Source organism: Podarcis liolepis (assembly GCF_965112155.1).
Source record: "Podarcis liolepis genome assembly, chromosome: 8".
In the NCBI taxonomy this organism is placed as follows: Eukaryota; Metazoa; Chordata; class Lepidosauria; order Squamata; family Lacertidae; genus Podarcis; species Podarcis liolepis.
The window spans coordinates 43,640,365-43,661,099 of record NC_139560.1 but is presented as its reverse complement, the minus strand read 5'-3'; the positions used below and the strand labels follow the sequence as shown (position 1 = coordinate 43,661,099).

The 20,735-nt window shown below is 43.0% G+C and overlaps 1 protein-coding gene across 4 annotated transcripts in view; it reads right to left on the bottom strand.

The window, feature by feature from the left end:
- CDH2 (cadherin 2) overlaps positions 1–19,481 on the bottom strand; it is a 125,604-nt gene extending 106,123 nt beyond the window's left edge. Inside the window, exons 1-2 of one of the 4 annotated variants that reach the window (XM_083517693.1) lie at positions 18,653–19,481; positions 479–593 (exon numbers count right to left, since the gene is read on the bottom strand). In XM_083517693.1, coding sequence (XP_083373819.1) covers positions 479–593; positions 18,653–18,727 — 190 coding nt within the window. In that variant the 5' untranslated portion in view covers positions 18,728–19,481. Of the gene's footprint in view, positions 1–478; positions 594–5,312; positions 5,445–16,690; positions 16,757–16,841; positions 17,519–18,652 lie in introns of those variants that run through there. The other 3 variants (XM_083517695.1, XM_083517694.1, XM_083517692.1) reach the window with 3 other exon arrangements.
- Positions 19,482–20,735: the final 1,254 nt, after the last annotated feature.

The window sequence follows — 20,735 nt, the reverse complement described above, 5'->3', positions numbered from 1 at the left end:
CTCAGAACGAGAGAAGTGGGTGAGGGGAGATGAGAACATAGATATTATACTATTTTATCCTTCTATGAACACTACCCCTGCCACATAGCAAGCACATTTTGGTACAGGGAGGACACTGATTTGGGGACAATCTTTTTCTGTAATAAAATTTCAATTCCTATTTAGGATAAGAAAGGTCCTTGTTATAATTTACAAAATCGAGAATGACTTTATCAAGAGGGCTAACAGAAAAGTCTTGCAATGAAGCCATCTCATAATGAGTTCTGTGGAAAAGTACTCTGGAAGAGGTATTTCAATGGCAAACCTTTGGTCAATCATTTCTATCTAACTGAATCCCAAAACTACATCTGGTAGTATATATCTGGTATATTACTGAAGTAAAAGAGGGTTCTTGTGTTATTTAAGGAATCCAAACAATATACCTTAGAATTAATGTATGCACAAGAAATAATAAACGAAATGTCACGTGCAACCGTACCATTTAGAAGAGGCTGCCCTTCACGAACTCCCCTGGATATGACTGCATTGTAAACGTCTTCAGGAAACCCAGTCTTGCATAATGTGCCTTCTTCACAAGTTGCCTTTATAGGTGCCTGAAATGCAAGACAAAATTTATGTAATACTCGCAACCCCATTCAATTGAGAAGCATTGCACTTGGCATAAACCCTGATTTTGCTACTATCTTGTACAAACAACCTCTTTGTTTCTAAATGGCTGCAATTAGAATTCTGGGGGCAAAGGGTTAATCTTTTTGATAACTGGGATGCAAGGAACAAATCCCACTTGTCTAGTAAGATCTAAATAATACACAATATAACTGAATGTTTCAGCTTAAACAGCCATTCAGGCTGAAGTAGAATTGTGGAAAAAACAAATTCATTTCTTCAAATAAAAATAAATGTTATGGAAAACTGATTATCAAGTTTGTCAGATATGAATCTGAGGCATTCAAGAGATTTAATGGCCAATTCAAAACATGTTCACTAAACCTGTCAATACATTTCAAGCTCTGCTCAACTCTGTATTTGTCTGATTGGATAAATGCAGTCATATGAAATCTCTATATACATTTGCAAATAAATGTTTTTAATACAATCGTCTTTGCTATAAAGTTACTGAAGAATAGTTACTCAGTTCACAAAGAAAGCCTGATTTGTTGTCTTTATGAAACTGTTAGCCCTTAATTTAAAAAAGTGTTTTCATGCAGCATTTTCATTAATGGGAGTAAATAGTAATCTAAGTTAAACAGTTAAAAAAAACCACTCCTGTGTCATCTTACAGCACAACTTAAACAATTCCAATCTAAGCAGGTTTCTACAGACAGACATTTAAAATTTAAATAGTCCTTTGAACTATCACTAGTAAGCCATTTACACTGTTTGTAGCTAATACCATCAATTGGAGGCTTTCTTTAATATAGCTGATCTACCTAAATGCCAAGTATGACATTAATAACCATGCTGTCTCCTGCTCTTACCTCATTAAAACATACAACATTGTACAATTTAACAACCCACTTCTGTAGTGAAAGAAGGCCAAATAAACGATCTACGTGACCAGAGTCAAAAACTATACTAGGTGGTATTGTACATTTCATTACCATAAACATTTTTAATCAGAGGACTTCCACTTCCCAAGTATTTTGGTGTCATATGAACATTAAGCTGCACACAAAATTTGACTGCAATTATCTTAGGCACCTATAGACAAACGACTGTGCTAAACAAAATGCACATGATTTCTAAATTATAAGAGAATTATTCTGGAAAATGCTACGTACTGCTTTTAAACAACAACTGTAATAAACCCTGAAAATCAGAGCGGGAGGCGGTTCTTCAGCCCAAGATGCTGTCAGATTCCATAATTTAATAAGCAAACTCAATGTAACTAACAAGGAGAGGGGGGAAAACAGACATCCTAACTACCCTTGAAACAAATAAATCCTGGGTGGGCAGCTGAGTAGATAACAGGATTTTAACAAGCCTGCACTGATGTGCATGGGAATCAGTCGGCCTTTCCAGCACGCTATATCTGCTAAAACAACTCTTATAAACTGAAACAATGCCCAATGAAACAAAGACTTGGGGACATGAATAAAGAGGCCTCTTTATGCTTTCATTTGCAACCTCTCAATTTTTCCCAGAGACAAAAGACAGCACTCTGTTCCCAAAAGCAAGTCTATTGTAAAGATTTTGTGGCCATAAACACATGAGAGGAATCAGAGATTCAGACTTTGACAATGCCTTAGCCTCTCGTGTTTTGCATTTGGAATTAAATAAAACTGAATCTTGAATCACCACACAATCTGGGTCGTTTCAAGTTCAGTTGAAGAGTATGAAGCATCACAGCCATACATTTCTCTTTTACATTTTTATTTCATGACACAGCAAAACAATTTAAAGCCCAACATTGTAATCTTCATAATACTGTAGAAAGGAAGATGAAGCGTGTAAGAACACCACTCCTTTCTGTCTAGGGTGCAGACTTCTCCCCTGAATGAAGAACGTTGAAATCATAAAAACAATTCCCCTTTCCCCCTTGGGAAAACTATTCATAAAATGTTCTTTCTAGTAAAGATATGTCTGTAGAGATCTGTAAGAATCAAAGTAGCTTTTCATGGGAATTCTGCAGTTTTAAGATATGACCACCATTTTTTAAAAAGTCTGTTTATATATGCCTGGCAAAATTATAAAAACAAGAGTAAGGTGTTGTTTTTCAATTACTAAGCCATGGACCATTGCCAAACTAAGAGTGCTTCTTCCCGCCAGTCCTCTGCTAGAGATTTGGCTCAGCTGCTGCTGCTGGGTGTGAAATCTCTGTTTTCTTCCTTCTGCAGAAGCAAATCAAACCAAACTTTGCCCTCCTCTCAGCAAGAAGATAAAGGCAACTGCACACCTTACACTTGCTATAGAGAGGCTGTTTTAAATCATCTCACATAACAGATGTCATATTATGATGAAACATTTGTTTATAAAGAGAGGCTTGTGGATCATTCTTTTTGGGCAGTTGTAAAAGCATGAATTGCAGGATGTGGGTGATGAACTACGACATAGCAACAGTTCAGCAGTAATAAACCCTGTGAAGCAATTTAAATGGGCCGTACACAGCAACTGTGACTTGCAAAGGGGCCTGAGATTTAAAAGCAGCAAAAACTCACCTCACCAGAGCCTAGAGTTCTCTAATAATCACTAGTGGGAAGCACTGGTATAGGGACCTAGGCAAAAATCCATCATAATTCTGTTCAACGGGCCTGGCTGGTCATATGTTATATCTCCTATAGTCATGGAAATGTCCATGAAAAGAATAAAATACCGCATTTTGTTGTCTATTGGCGGGACTAATGAAATAGCTTAAAGTGAGGCCCACATAAATGTTATTCAAATGGCCTCTGAAATGCAGATCTGAATACACTCTACAGAGCCCTGCTAAAAGTGGAAGGGCAACATCAGCGCTACTGCTCAAGTACTAGACCATGAAAAATACCCTAAATGCCACCTTTATGAGCCACAGAAAATACTGCTAATATCTATTGTCTCTGTTCTTACAAAAGTAATTGAAGCAAAAATACTGCTATCAAAAATTGACAGCAATGTAAGAGAATTAAATATACTAGCTTAATGACCGGCATATATCCGGGGGTCTCTCTGAAGGTATGCCAAGGGATTGAGTAGGCTTAGATTGCTGTAGATCCATGGTCCCTCTGTCTTGACACACACCATGTCCATGCCTCCACGGAGCTCTGAGTACATATGGAGAGTAACCCGCAATGGCTAACCTTTCCATAGTTTTACTAGGAAACCTTGCACTGTGGACCTCCCTCTCAAACTGTGGTGAGAGAGATCTGCTGGATGCAGCGGCCCATCATCTGCTGTTCCTGGGACATTTGGGATTGCTCAAGCAGGCATCAGTTCTGGAAAAGTTTAAGCAACTTTAAGCAGGTAACTACTCAAATGCACAGGATAGGCAGGTCTTTTAGTCGGTGAAATACTATTACGGGGAAAGAACTGAAACAAGCTGGCCTACAAACCACCTGCAGGAAATATGTCACTCAATTGGCTTTTACTGAAATCAACAGAAATAAACACTTAAGTAGATGGTAATTAAATTGCAGCTAGACAAAACATATCACATCTCACTAAAATGCAATTTTGCTTGGCTTAAAAAACATTTCAACTTTCACTCAAAACAATGAGAAAAGCAAAACACATACAGTATTCTGAATCTCTGCTAGATTAGTATCAAGGTTGAAAACCTAACTATAATATTGATTTACAACTGAACTTTTTAAATCATCATTTTTATCAACCTTGTGCCAACAGTCTACTAATTACTTTTTAAATATTAGAAAACTGCTAGCCCATCACTGTAGATCAATCCAACTAGGCAGGGGGCAGAGCGACATTCCAGTTGAGGAAAAAATCTCAGTGGTCACTCAGCTGGATGCAAATAACTGATTCCTCAGTTAAAATACTTATTCTATCTACATTGCAGTGTGTTATCTCACTAAAACAGATTGTTTCAAAATATGTCAGTGCTTGGCCCAATAGCCGAGCTTCCTTAGGCTGAAAATAATTGCATCTAAAGTGACAATATTTTTAAATTTTTAAAAATAATTATTGTTCGCTTGTAATTAGTAACTCATCTGGTTGATTGTGACAGTCATAAGCAGCCACACCACTAAGGCAGAGAGCATAGATACAGATTGGTTTTCATTTTGCTTCTAATTGTATTTCACAGCTTTTAAATTTGTTGACCACTCAGAGAACATGGTTAATTGGGCAATATGTAAATGCTGAAAAATAATAATAAAATGCTATATTATTTCCCTGACTGGGTAAATGGCAAGGCTTAGCCCTCCCCAGCCCTCAAATCTGCAGTCTCCTAGGAAGAATAGTAAGGGGAACAGGACCCCAGCCCTAGCAGATCTCCAAGCAACCAGAAATCCTGATGAGCCATCTTCCCTACTCCAAGATCAGAGAACTACACACCAATTGCATAGCTTCCTGGCCTTGGACCCCGTCATCTCCCTAGGAGAGCAAATGGCAAGCCCAGTAGGAGTTTCAGGGCTGTGAGTGATGCACCCAGCCAGGTTAATGTGAGGTTACTCAGAGAAAGAAGGATGTGTGTATAACCAGCCAACCAGATCAAGGCCTGGTTGAACGAGGAAAGGGAGCCTCCAACTCCCATATAAGCTCTCATTCTGGAATGATTCATTGCCGAAGCAACAGCACCCTTAGAGGTCCAAGCATTCCTGAACAGGTGAAACAGACAATATCATTAAGCAGACAATAACATTAATTATTCTCTTCACCTTCTTGTCTAAAAGAGAGATTCGTATAGGGAAAAGATAGGTCTTGTGGCTGCATTTGTAGTCTTCTGCAAGAGAGAAAGGGAAACAGAGAACATAGACTGGGATAGTCATGTACATCCCTAGATCCCTATGAGACTTCCAGCTTTAAGGCCAATGCAAAAAAAAAGACTCACTCCTTTGGTATCAGGTATTTACAAGTAATAGCACTAATCCACCCCACCCCAATTTAGGACAAAAGATGTGTAAGATCTGTAACAGCTACACTGCAGGAGAAGGTAATGAAGGAGAGGAAAACATAAAACAGGATTGAGGAAGGAGATAGTACCTATCCCCAATATATTATTTGCAACACTGCTACCTTCAACCTTCTGATCATAATCTGATTGGAAGATAAACAAAACTGTTCCCAGTTCTGCTCTTTCTGTTCAACATTAGAAGCTTCATTTGTCTCTCCAGAGTATGAGACTGTAAAATGAGCAGGAGGTCTTTTTGCTGCAAGTACAGCTAATCTCTTCTCATAAATCATTACATCTTCCAGGGATGTTCAGGGTCATCGGCAAATAATATATAAAAAAATACTAGATAAGGGGGAAATGTTTGAAGGTATAATTTTCAACCGAATTGTACAGCCTCAGTATTAAATTAAAAGCCCATTACAACTACCATGCCCCATCACTTGTAATATTGGTGTACAAATACTATCCAGACCACAGGTAGTCAACCTTTTTGTACCTACCGCCCACTAATGCATCTTTCTGGATGGTAAAATTTCCTTACCACCCACCAGTGCTCGATGGAAGGAGGATTTAGCTTGTGCCATAGAACCCCCTACCACCCACCCATAATCCTGAAACACCCACTAGTGGGCGGTAGGGACCAGGCTGTAGGGACCAGGCTGACAATCCCTGATCTAGACCTTAAATAGCCTAAATCACAGAACAACTGTTTCACTAGCTTTCACTGAACAGCCCTGATGTGGCGAGCATACTTGCCAATCTGTAATCACATGTTTTTATATCATGTATCAGCAATGAACTAAGCAGAGATGAAGAAAGAGGGAGTACTGAAACTTAAACTTAAGGTGCAGGTGCATGCAAAGTGATCTGCCCCCACTTCTCAGGGACCCCTGAGCAGGAAGGTCTGAAGGGAGATTCTAACCACAATCTGCTGAACTCGGTTGTAACCTCTCCACAGAACTGTGTTCAAGACTGAAATGAGGATTCTAACCACATTTGACTGATCACAGTTTAAATCTCTCTGCAGTCCTTTCTGCTCAATGTACGAAGGTTGGGTGAGGAAAAGGCAGGGCCTATATCCATGGGGCAGCGCCAGCATGTGCTCACACCCTACTAGGGATGGAAATTCGGTTTTGTTTTTATTTCAACAAAAAAACAAACCCTATTTAATTCACACTTCTCACACCAATATGTGCATTAAAACACAGCTATCCTTCAAAATTCAGTTGTCTGGATTTTGTGATGCAGTTTCCCCCCAAACAACATGTACCAAAATGCATATTTCGGGGAAAACGTGCCTAAAAAGACATACATATGTTAGTGAAAATTACATACAAAAATGCCTAATATTAGGGAATAGTGTTCCAAAAATGTGTGTATTAATCAAAACTGCATACAAAATTGTTTTTATTAGGAGAAATTTATGCTAAAGTGTTTTTTTTTTAAATCAAGTTACTGACTGCATAAATATGGAAAACAAAATGTAAGATTGGAAGGAGAAACTTAAGTGAGCTGAAACAGATATTTTTCCATCTCAAACTCTTGCCATCTTTGAGGCCTCACACATTCTTCTGAACACCTCTACGGGGATAGGAGGGGGAAAATATCACATCTACCCTTAAAGTTTGAATAGGACCGTAACATTTCACAATGCACACAGGGAAATGTGACCTAGAGCCACAAAGGGTTGTATCCAAGAAAGTTATACAGTGTAGACCCATATAAGTTAATGGACCCAAATCAGTCATGTCCATTAATTTACATGGGTTTACTCTGAATAGTACCAAAATTGAATAGAACCATAGCTGTCAACTTTCCCCTTTTCTTGCGAGGAATCCTATTCGGAATAAGGGAAACGTTGACAGCTATGAACAGAACACAACATCATCCTACACATGGAAAACTCACAAGTCAGGGAGGTTTCTAGTTGACCTTCTGATTATCTTTCCACCTCCAAATGTGTGTTTCTCCTCACTTATTTTGAGAAAATGCATACCATAACAACAAACAAAAACAACACACACACACACACACACACCAGTTTAAAAGGCCGTAAGTTTGTTTAATTAGCCAAAGAAGAGAAGTGTTTTTGCCTGGTACCTAAAGATGTATAACGAAGACGCCAGACAAACCTCCTTGGGGAGAGCATTTCACAAATTGGGAGCCATCACAAAAAAGGCCCATTCTCATGTAGCTGCACACAAGCATGGGCCTCAGGTGATGATCGCAGGATTTGGGTCAGTTCATCTGGGGAAAGGCAGTCCTTGAAGTATTGCGGTCCTGAGCTGTTTCAGGTTTTCTAGGTCAAAACCAGCACTCTGAACTGGGCCCAGAAACTAGAGTTGGCCCAGGATAGGCATTATATGCTCAAACAGTCTTGCCCAGGCAAGTAACCTGGCTGATGAATTCTGCACCAGCTGAAGTTTCCGAAACGTCTTCAGAGGCAGACCCACATATTACATGCTGCAGTAATCTAACCTAGAGGTTACCAGAGCACAGATGGCTGAAGTTAGGCTATCCCTGTCCATGCAGGGGGACAGCTGGGCCACCAGCTGAAGGTGATAGAAGGCACCACTGAGACCACCTGAGGAATGGACCCAGAGGAACCCAAGCTGCATATCCGTTCCTTCAGAGGGAGTGTAACCCCATCAAGAGCAGGCAGTATCCCATCCATCCAGTCTAAGGAACCACGCACTAACAGTGCTTCAGTCTTATCTCGATTGGGCTTCAGTTCATTGGCTCTCATCTACTCCATTATGGAGGAAGGTAACGGTCCAGCACATCCACTGTCACACTGCTGGGTTGCCTACATACACTGTATAAAAGGATGGGGAGGTCCTTTCTCTGTACTAAACCTTTTACTTGTCTCATATTTCCCTATGTGATTTTCCCTTCAAGTTGTTTTTTTAGTGATATAAATAGCCTAGCTTGAACAACACTGCGAGTAGTAACCTTTATAATAATAAATGCCAATGGAAGTGTGGGAACTGTCATCTCTCCTAAAATTAAGAAAACTAACCTCTGTTGAGCCACAGGTCTGTATGATGCATTTCCTTAGTGTGCACTGAAATTCTGACCCCAGTTTTGAAGTCCTTGCACACCACAGCAATTTTAAATATTGAGTTCTCTTAACTAAATTAAATGCAGCTCTTGTGTTCCTTAATGCTTCAAAGCTCTTGGAAGTCAGTGGAGGCGCCCATCAGCGCAAATGTGTTGTGGGTAGGGCAGCCAATTTTAAACTGTGAAGTTTGTCAAAACACATCCCTTAGACAAAGAGATGAACTGATTTTACAACGGCAGAAGAGAAACACTTACAGTTAAATTGATTGGTCAGCTTTGCAAGGATGAAGTGGTATGTCTACTCTTTGGTTTATTTCATTTGACAACAGCACTTTCAGAGCCCAGGTTTGCAAAGGCAGTTGTGCATGCTTAAGAGTTATGGTTATAAAAGCACACTGGAATTAACTGTATCCATAAGTAGTAATTTCCAAGGCTTAAACCTTGGTATGCTACCAAACAGAACTAGTTTCTTCATCTAAGTTTTAGGGGGGAAAGGACAAAAACATGCTAATGACAAAACATATTCCTGAAAGGTTACACAGAAAAGGTTAATGTATCCTCATGGGGGAGACTTTTCAAGTCTATTTAAAAAACAAAAACAAAATTCAGTTCACAGAATACTTACAAAGTAAAAAACAAAAGGATGTTTTAAAAACCATAGTTAACTCACTACTGTTTCTGTTCCCTAGCAGAACATAAGATATATAGCTGTGTTTCACACTGGGACAGTACAGCAATAATTTGGTTCAAACATAAATGATATTGCAAGTTGTATTGTAGCTTAGGCCACAACCCTTTATCTCTAGGTATGCATTAAGGCAAAGTAACAAGATTTCACATGGGCCAAAATTTCATAAAGCATTTTCAGCTACTTTTCTTTTCTTTGTTTTAACTATAGCCTGAAAGGCCTAGAAAACCTTTTGTTTCCTATTACATTTTGTTAGGGTATCATTAACACTGAATGACTGAAGCGGGGGGGGGGGGTAGGCAACGTGCCAAATACAGGACTCATGAGTAAACCTTTATTGTTTAGCCCCTTGTTTAATTAAATTAATTAATCTAAATTATTTTTAGGCTGCTTTTCTGGGCAAATGTCCCTGTAGCTTACAATACAATCCAGTTTAGTTCAGTGCAATGCAATGGAATTATGAAAAGAATAGTAATACAAAATTTTGAAATTTTGAACTACAACTCAATACTACACTTTTTTTTTTCCAACAGAGCAAAATGACACCCAACCCTAATTCCACTAGACCATCACACAGCTAATAAGCATCATGCCTAGAAGGCCAAATGAAAAAGACAAGTTTCAGGGCCTTCCAGAAATTCTGCAATGTAAAAATTTGATACAGGTCCAATGGAAGGTAATTCCATAGCCATCAGGCTACCGCAGAGAAGGATTTGTTTCCTTGTGGTCACCCACCATACCAGCTGTGGGGAGAGAAGACACATTAGAAGAGTCTCCAAAGCAGATCAAAGTCAGCAGCAGATTGCATGACGGGGTGGTGGTACTCAACAGTCCATGGTTGGTTGTGCTGCTACTTGTTGCAGAAAACAGAGGGAAAGGGCCCAAGGCAGTTGCGAGGTGCAAATGCACTGACAGGAGCACCTGACTGGCTCCACTGGTGCATTTGCACAGCACCGACCTCACTGATGCCCTGCCCCTCCCGCTCTACCTCCTAGTAAGCCGTAGTAATGTGACCAAACAGAGGTCAGGTGAGCACTGCCATTCCACCACACTGCCTACCTCAGCTTAAAGTGTGGTCAAATAGTATGTCTGCAGGTGCTCAATAAATAGTTTGGACCCAAACGGTTCCAAGGTGTGTTAGGACATTGTTGGCCGGTGATGAAATATCACACTGGAAATTCTTTCTTCCTTTCCATTTGTATTAATCATTGTCTAACACTGAGAATGGTTACTATTGTACAAATAAAAAGGAAGAAGGGACAAATCTCTCCAAACTGAGTGAATGGGCATTATAATGGCAAATAATTGTTCAGTGCAAGTACATGTAAAGTGAAAGCCAAAAAAATCATAACTTTGAATATATACTAATGGGGCATGAACTGGCCAGGAAAGAGAGCTTGGGACCATAGTGGGTAGCTTGCTGAAAATGATGACTCTGTGTGCAGAGGTTGTGAAAAAGGCGGAGTCATTTTCTAGATCATTAGGAAACTGCTGATATCACAGCACCATTATACAAATCTGTGGTGTAGCCACACTTGGAATATTGTGTACAGTTCTGTTCACCGCACCTCAAAATAATATTGTAGAGCTGAAAAGATGTAGAAAAACACAGCCAAAATGATCAAGGGACAGTAGCAACTCCCCTATAAGGAAGGGTTACAACATTTGGGCACTTTTAGTTTATGAAAAAAGGTGAGTAAAATATGATAGAAGTATACAGAATTATGGATAATGACCCTTGGGATCCCTTCCAACTCTATAATTCTATGATTCTCTCATTTATTCTCTAAGTTTTAGTCAGCATAGGCCCACTAAAATTAATGAACATGACTAACTTAGGTCCAACATTTTCAGTGGGTCTGCTCTTAGTAAAACTTAGCTGAATACAACCCCAGGAATTTCTATCCCACAACCATTGTTAAAGCAACATAACCATTGTACTGATCTTGCATCCATTTGAGCTTTGCATAGGAATGTTATACTGTACCTCTTGCATTTACTGACCAAATTATAGATATATCCATACGGGCAAAAAGAGATAATGTTCTGTGTACCTGATAAAGTGGGAACTAGTTCTTGAAATCTTAAAATAAAAATAAGCGTTAGTCTGCAATCCTAGCCCCACGTATCTGGGATTAAGCATAGCTGAATTTAATAGGATTTACTTCTGAGTATACATGGTTAGAAATGCGTTGTTAAATCTTTGAAGAGTCACAAGGCTTCTGGGAGACACAGGAAGCTGGTTTTTACCAAGTCAGACTACTGGTCTACCTATCTCAGTACTGTTACATTGACTGGCAGCAGAGAGACTCTCTCCAGAGTTTGAGGTAGGGGTTTTTCACAGCCCTACCTAGAGACACTAGGGATTGAACCAGGGATCTTCTGCATGAAACTCAAGATGTTCTACCTCTGAGCTACAACCCTTCTCCAAACTTCTGGTTGTTTAGATAACCCCTTTTATATTATCAAAAAGGGAAGTTCAGAAATCTTCATCTATTTTAAATTTTAAGGAACTTAAAAGCAGATGCTGCATAGATATGAGCAATTCACTTTCTTAAATAAGGAATTGGAGAGAGAGAACGCACAAGTCAAGGAAAGAACCAGGCGTGAGTCACTCTGAGTGGTCACCATCACTTAATAAAAATAGCTTTTCTCGATTTTATAGTCTACACAATTGGCGTCTGTAGTAAAAAGAATCTGAATGTTTTTACCCTTTCTATTATTAGATTGTTGGGTGAATTTGAGCTTCTTTCTCTAGCCATCTTATTCCACAAGACTTGGCTTCTGCTGACGTTACTGGGAGTTTCCTATTCTACTCACAGGGTAGCTGAACATGCCCAATAATGGGTTCCAACTCACCAGCTGGAAAAAAAAGCTGAGTAGATATTGACTCGTACACTGGAGGGAGATAAAAACTGCAGGCACCAACAGGGTAAAAACTGCTTATACAAACTTGGATAAAAGTATTTGCTCACAGGATGCAATAAGTTCATCTTAGCGGAGAAAAGGAAATCTGTATATTTTATCTTCTACTTCTATACAGTTTTTATACTGCTTTATTGTTTAGTTGTACTTTATTTTTTATTATTTTATTTTCAGCCAGGGTTGGTTTTAACTAAAAACTGTTTCAAGGATGAAGTTCTTTTTAAAAAGTGTGGTAAATATTTCCAAACAAATCAGAGAACAAGATAAATAATCCTCCCAGTTGATGCTTCAGCAAGACATTCTGAAAAACAAACACTGTGGTTCAAATTATCATTCTGCTGCCACCTAAAACTTAATAGGAATTACTGAGTCTTGCATGATAGTGAATCAGAATGTGAAATGGAATGGGGAGAAGACTTTTAAAATAATGTCAATAGATTGAAAATATCTTATTATAAATGTGCCTTAAAGATTTATTTGAAATGCTGATATTTAGTATAATGAAAATGTCTCCTAAAATGTTAATGTATTCAACATTTAAAGGCACATCATCTTGACTTTAAACCAGATAAAACAGGTATGCAATGTGCATTTTGTCAAATAATTGTATTGCTCCCAAAGTCAGTTTCTGTCTTGTTTCAGAAACATATTTGAAATGCATCTGCTAGGTTAATATGTATATAAAACATTTCCTTAAAAAGAATGGCTTCTTCCACCCATCTGTCAAAACAACAGTTCAGTATTTCCCCAGAAAATGATGGTGAGATCATTGATAGAAGAAAAGCTATTTGAAGTTTGAACTGTATTTTATACTGTTTTATTTTGGTTGGTGGCATTGCATGCCTTTTATTATTTTGTATATCGCTTTGAGATTTTTTTAATGTTTAAGCAGTCTAGAAATATTTATAATAATAAAATAAATATCAATAAAAATTGTACTTTTGGGGTTTGTCACAGATTTGAATGACGTCACTGATATTGATACAAAAGAAACTAGAATTTCAAAATACTGATTATTTTCCAGTAATCAGAAATTAAAATTACTCATAATAAACTTCTGCAATGTTTTGTAAAAATGTGAAACATAACCCTGGGAAAGAAAGCAAAAATATTGACAAATTCTAATTTAATATAAAAACCCCACATTTCAAAAGGAATTCCAAATATCTGAGATAAAGCATCATAGTCTAGAAGTTTCCACTGAGAAAACATGATTTGTAGAGGCAGAAGAATCATAAGTAGACTCAAGATTCTTTATATTAACCTACTGAAGTGCTTTGCCACTTATTCTTATTAATTAGGACTAACCTACCTATGTAGTTCTGTATCCCAAAAAACATGGGATGGGATGCCATTGCACCATGCACCTCCCCACCCTAGCTTCACATCATTGGCTGGCAAAGACAGTAAGATGCACCACATGATAATGCCATGTCACACCATGTTAATATTACATTAAAAGGAAAAAGCTACAGAGTGCTTCTCCATGTCTCTTATAAATGTCTAGTTTGGCCCCTAGACCTCCATAGCCCTATTTAAGAAGCTGGAAAGATAACGAATCTGCACACAACTTCAAAAACTGGGGTAAAGGCAACAAAAATGGTAGTAGCACTCATAAATTAATAATAATTAATAATTAATTAATAATTAATTAATAATAAAGGAGAACCGCGTAAGTTTTGGTGGCAATCACTGGGACCTGAATGTGCATCTGCTTTGCTACTAGTCAGTTTTAACACAACTAAAATCCATTTCCTATAATCAATTTTCAATACTCATATTAACTATTCAGACCAATATCTTAGCCATACTCAGAAACCATACAATGAAAGAAACTAGAATTAATAATTAGGATTGAAAATTTAACTGAAGCTTTTCCTAAGAACTATTGCCTCTGGAGGTCATTCGAAGTCCTTTGTGATGTTTTGCCTCCAGTTTTCCCACACAGACTTCCTCTTTTCCCAATTCAGAAGCACTTATGGCTTCTGATGTTAAAGTATGCATGTTTGTGTCACACACACACACACACACACACACACACCTTTCAAACTTTCCCCTTTTCCTTCAGAGTGCCAAGCTTTTGCGTAACAACCACCGATTTTACCTAAAGTAAATCATCAATGAAGTGAGTGTTTAATCATCAGTTACCAGTATGTTCCTAAATGCTGCATTATTCCAAACATTGACTGAACCTATACTGAACAAGCTGTTTGCTCTGCTGTACAAATGATGAGTGATGAATTCATAAAAAAAACCCTCAAAGAAATATCTGACAAAGGCTGAAAGCAATATAAAACAATTTAAATAAAACCTAGCCAAGGTATAGGTCCTGAAACAATATTATTTTCTTATAACTGAAATTCTCTTGAACTAGCAATGTACGCAATGTAAAAGTTTTAAATAATTTCTGACTTGCAAGAGAAAGCAAAAAAAAAAAAAAAAAAAAAGCCAAGCAATAGTTAAAAATCAAAGGCCACTTTCCAGACACAGGTTTAGAAAACTGATTTCATACCTAACTTTCAGTGTTGTTACACCCTGTTAAAAAGAGAGTCCTAACCTGATTTAATGTGTACCCAAACAAGGAGGAAATTGGATTTTCCAACCATGACATGCCACTGGAACTCTCTGATACACAAAAGCAATAAAGGCAGTTCCTGTCCATAATTCATAGATAGCTTTAATTTAAAAACAGTACTTATAGGGGGAAACCACACAGTGAAATAAAGAGTTTAGCAGAGAACTCAAGTTTTAAAGTTTACCAAATAACATATGGAGATAAAAAAAATTTGGAGGCATCCTAAAACGAGAAAATAAGCCTGACAAAGAAAGTGTGTCATGGGGAGAGGGGGGGAGGAGTGGACTCTACCTTAAAAATTTGTAGAAAAGCAACTCAGACTCCGGCTATAAACAGACCCTGAAAACAATAAACCTAGCTAAAAAGTTAAAACAATCCTCCCAAAAAGGGAGGCAGAGTTTGAAGGAAAGACACAGAAGGTGCAACATTGACACTTTCCCATCAGGGCAAACTAACCTCCTATTAAACCAGTGAAAAATCCCCCCAGCTGTTTAGGATCAATGTTTCAGCACCTCAGCTGCCTGATGCAGCCATCAGAGCTACAGAAAAAAGAGTACTGGCTGTACAGGAGAAAGCCAAAAAAAAAAAAAAAAAAAAAAGCAGTATTTTGAAATAAAGGGCAAGGGAAGGGAGCTTTGCAACATGCCAAGTCTGTGTTTACTACGTTTCAGAAGCAGGGATTCAGTTCACAGCCAGAGAGTAATCTGAGCTCTGCACCATGGACAGTGACTGCTGCTGCAGCTACTGTACCCAGATCACTCAACCCCTGCAGGATTTAAACCGGATATCGCCCACTGCTGAAAGCCAGCCCACTCACACAGCCCGCTACACAAATACCCCTTTCCCCAGAGTCCCTTGCCCGTTCTCGACGATATGCTCCAGCCACATATGCCATTAAGAGGCAATGAGCTGCACCATCTGTCCCGGAGATTTACTCCTGCTTGCCCTTTGCACTAGGAAGAAGACGGAGTTTCGCTGACCGAAGTGCCAGCATCCATCCTGTGCACATCCTCTGTCCCCTGCCTTATTGGAACTCACTTTAGGAAAATGCCAGGACACCCCTCCCCCCAAAAAAACCCCACTCAACCCTACACAGTTCCATTTCAAATGCACATCAAATGCAGTATCAAATGCAGTTCATCCATTACTCCAGAGAACCTTTCACAAACTATTTCCAGAGGCGTAGCCATGTTAGTCTGTTGCAGCAAAACCAGGGGAGTCCGGTGGCCATGCAAAGAGTACACTCCCTATTCCAACAGGATAAGCCCCAAAATGCAGGATAATCACTTAATTGAATTTTCATCAGCATATGTCAAGTGGTATCTGCTTCATGAAAGACAGCCCTAATGCCTGCATCTTTCTATACAAGCTGTCCCACATCCCAGGTACATTCCTTACACAGTCAATATTCACTGAACAAGCCATGGCAATGCTCTACCTTCAGGTGCACAAAAACACTCCAGGAAAATCCAAGTAATTTACCCACCAATTCCTGCCCAGACAAATCAAATCCTTATTCTGGAGACCTGGGCCCACCCTAATTCTGCACTTTCGGCACAGATGGACTACTGCCCACTCCTGGTGCAGAATCACAAATTATCAGGCAAGACATCCAGCTTGCTGGTAGGGAATCTGATTTGCATGCAGAAACTCTCAGGTTCAATCCCCAGCAACTTTAGGTAGGGCTGGCGAGGTCCTGCCTGAAACCCTGCAGAGCTGCTGCCAGTCAGTGTGGACAGTATAAGGCAGATTCCTATCTGTCTCCCAACAAAATGGTACACAGCCTAGCCCCCATACCCATCCTATGCGTTCCAGGTGACCACTGTCCACCAAATGCAGAAACACCAGCAATGCTCTCCAGGCAGATCCCTACTTTGCAAAAGTGTAAACAAACCAGTCTTAAGCCTTCGCCAAGGCTTGCAAACCTCTCGCCTCGTAAAAGCATACAGCCTTCCCTTGTCCAAGTCAGCTCACTCTTTACTCAGCAAAGGACCAAATCCTATCTCTGAAATATTAATTCCTGACTTGGGTGAAAGTCGACTCACCCCTTGCCAGCAAGCATCACAGTGGCACAGACCCTGTCAACTTTGGGCAGACCTCCAAGGATGGCGGCTCTTTCAATCCCTACATGTATTGGCCAGAACCTCAGTCTCAACTATTGGGGTGCGTGGACATGCCTCCCACTTGCCTTCGCGTGGCCTTCCCGCAGCGCCCCCTGTTGGGCGAGGGAGGTGGCAACGCTTTATTAAGCAAGGAGAAAGAGTTTGCCTCAATGGAAATTCCCGTTAGCTGTTGCAGCAGGGGTAAAAAAAACACAGCAGGACGCCAGCGGGGGAGGAGGCGAGCGAGGCTGCCGGGCGGAGGCGGAGGCTGATTAAATTCTTCCCGGGAAGGGATTAGGGAGCCAAGCAGAGGGGCGAGGCAGCGGCTCCGCACGCTCCTCTGTACCGGACCCGAGGCCACGGAAGGCGGCGTTTCGGACACGCTTGGCTCCACTAACCCGGGGTCCCTGACCGGGGTGGCTGCTCAGGTAGCAGCTCTCGCCAGATTCGTTAAACAGAGGCAAAAGTACACACCGTTGCCTTAAGATTTTGTGCCGGTTAATCCGAAATAGCCGACCGGCGCCCTGATTCTGGGGTCACAATTACTACTAAACACAGATTAAAATCCCACGCGATTCACAAACAGTTCCTGCGGTGCATTACATATGCTCCCTTTAACCTTCCCGATTGTATACAAGGAGGGGGGATGTGTCGTGGTTTTTTTAAAAAAGTAACTAATCAATTCAATGAGATCTATGGAGTTGCACTTCGTGGTTGTGTAACTGCGAGACCCGAGTGGGCTGGCAATCTGGCATCCGGAAGGCAAAGTAGAAAGAGCGCGAGCGGGTTGAAGAGGGCGACAGGGAGAGAGGGTGGTCTGGTGGCCCCTGCCATGGGAAATAAATCCCACCCCAGCCTTTGATTTGCGAAGCAGGTGTCTCAACACAGACACCGGCCCCACTCTGTTTATCCAGGGTAACTTCCATCCTCGGGGAAGTCTGCTCTTCAAGAAAGAGCGTGCGCATCTCCGCCTTGCCAGCAAGGAGCAAAGAAGCCCTTGCTCCCATCCCAAGGGAAGAGGTGGGTGGCATCCACTCCTTTCCCACGCTCCCTCCCCAAGGAAGAGATGGCGCCAAGTCCCTGCCCCACTTCTGCTCGTCCCCAGGACGGAGGGATCCCAGCTCTTCCCATCCGCACGCCCCGCGGTGCCTTTATTTGCAATCATCGGTTTCATCCTTCTCGACCCGCAGGCCGACTTTTGTTTGACCCCACCCATCAGATCCAACGCCAGTGCAAGGGGGGGGGTGTCACTGGGTCCTAACTTTCCGCCATAACGCTTCTGCGCCCCGGTTTTTCTTCCCTACGCAGGCATATGCATCTCTCCACTATTAGTCTCCTTACTAACGCCGAAGCGAGCACCTGCTCCTTTCCGCCGTGGGAAATACGAATCCCTAACTCGCGTTCCCGAGGAAGCTCCAGCCTCCCCTCTGCAACTCCTCTCCCGTCCCCCTTCGCTACACCCCGTCTTCGTCCCCCAACACCTTCCGGGATCAAGGGGGTCGCTTTCCCCCAAGCCCCCTCCCCGCCCCACCGCTGCCGCCCCAGCTTCGCAACCCCGTTCCAAGCAGGCCCAGCTTCGCCTCCGGGGCAGCGCGGGGAGCCCGGGCTTCTTCGCCCGCGGCCCCGGCGGCGGCATCCTCTCGCCAGCCCCGCCACCGCCCTTCGGCGGGAACAAAGAGCCCCCAGCCCCGCTGCTGCGGCTCTCCTCTGTCTGTCTGTCTTCCTTCCTTCCCCTCGCTCGCTCGGCTCTTTACCTGCTGCAGGGCCGCCAGCACCATCAACAGCAGCGGCGGCAGGATCCGCGGCGGCGCTCCCGCTATCCGGCACATGGAGGCGAAGCGGTGGCGGGGGGAGGCGTGCACGGCGGGGCGAAAAGTCCGCGGATGGGGGCCCGGCGGCGGCGCGGGCCAAGGCGGGAAGGGCGGCAGGGGGCGGCGGAGAATCCGCGGCGCTCGCCTGGGAGGAAGGGGCGGCGGAGCTCCCGGTCCGGCTGCCGCGTCCGGGGTGTCGGCGATGGGCGACTCGCACAAAAGGCAGCGGGCGAAGGAGTCTCTTCGTGAGGGGCGCTGCCGAGAGGGGGGGGGCTGGCGGTGTTAGCGGTTCCCGCGGGCTTTCCCCGGGCACATAGCCCGTCTTCTTCGCTCCTGCGGCGGCGGCTGCCTGCTTGTCTTTCTCGCCGGCCGGCTTGAGGCAGCCTCCCTCCCTCCTCCTCCTCCTGCTCAGCGCGTCGCCAAGTGCGCCCTGGCAGCGCCGCTCCGACGCCGGCTCTGCTGCTGCTGCTGCATGCTCGCCGCGAGTCCTTCGCCTCCTTCACTTTCTTGCCTCGCTTCGTCTCCCCGCCGGCCAGCAGCCAGTAGCGGCGGCAGCAGCAGCAACAACAACCCCCTCCGCTTGCACACACGAGGATAACAATACCACAGCAGCCTCTGCCTCGCTCGCGCGGCGTTCCTGTGTGCGCCTGTATGTGTGTGTGTGCGCGCGCGCTCGCGTATGTGTGTGTGTATGTGTATGCCTTCACTTGCGCTTGGCTGCTGCTGCTGCTGCTGCTGGCAGCTTCACCTCCTCCTCCTCTCCTCCTCCTCCTCCTCTTCTTCCCCCCTCCTCCCCGGCTCTCCCTGCCGGCCGCACGGCCAATGGGAAGCAACCGGCTCCAGCTCAGCTCAGCCCTTTGCCCGGGCCAGGCAACCGCCCACAGCTACCCCCGAGCGAAAGGTTGAGCTGCTGCTGCTTCTTCACCAGAGAGAGGTGCGCGGAGGAAGCCGAGGGTTTATTGTGGGCACTTTACCCCTCAGCCAGGACCACGGGCCGGGCGTGTCTGGTCTGCACACACACACAGAAAGGGGATTTTAGGCGAGATGGTAGGGAGACCGAGAGAGAGACTCGAGGTAACGTTCCGACACGACCGTGAGAAAGCCTCGCGCTTTTATTATGAGCTGGGTGAGAGGACTCTCCGGCGAACGTGAGAAATGCCTGTGCAAAACAAAAAGCCGAGGCAAGCCAAGGCGGGCGACGCCAGGGAACGCTGCTCTTGCCCCCATTGTCTGGAGGCGTTTTGCGACGAAGCCACCTGCTGGGAAAAGCGGCTTAGCTGAGGAGGCGGCTGCGTCGCCTTTTGTTTTTGCTCCTCTCCCGCCATCGCCTAGGAGCCTGGAATGGGACCAGCGCGCCAATTAGGAAGTTTTCGGTCCCTGCGCTTCGTGGGTTGGCGGACCTTTTTTCAACCCGCGGGCGCCCCTCCTCGAGATTCTGCTACCTGCTTCGTTACTCGCCAAATGTGCAATTAAATATTGCACATACTGTATATGTAATTGCTTTTTTAAAATAAAAACTTTGCCTGCTGCTGCTGCTGCTGGGCAGCGCTCCAGCCTGCGTACCCAAAAAATGTCAGGCTGCATAACGGAAATTAGGAAGGTTGCTGAGTGCACAGGAAACCTCGAGGATTAGTGCTGGGTCATTTGCAGAGCTGGCAAGGATTTTTCCCTCACCCTACAGGTCACTGAGCAAACTTGCTTTGTGTCCATGCATCAAAGCCTCCTGCCGGCGAGAAAGAGCAAAAAAAAACGGGGGTGGGGAGAGGAGAGGTTGCAAGCGCTGGGCCCCAGACAGTGTCCTAGAAGCGACTAGGCTCCGGATAGCTGTTCAGAATTGAGCAGTTCGTTTAGGATTGTGCTTGCACGGAGGGCTGAAAAACATTGAATCTGGAAACTCTGCAAACTGCTGTGCAGGTCTTTTCAGGCCAATGCTGGCTTTGCAATGACACACTGTAGTAAGTAAGAAGGGGAAACAGATAGCCTTTTCTCCATTATTAGCGCCATCATGTAGATGTAAGACTTCATA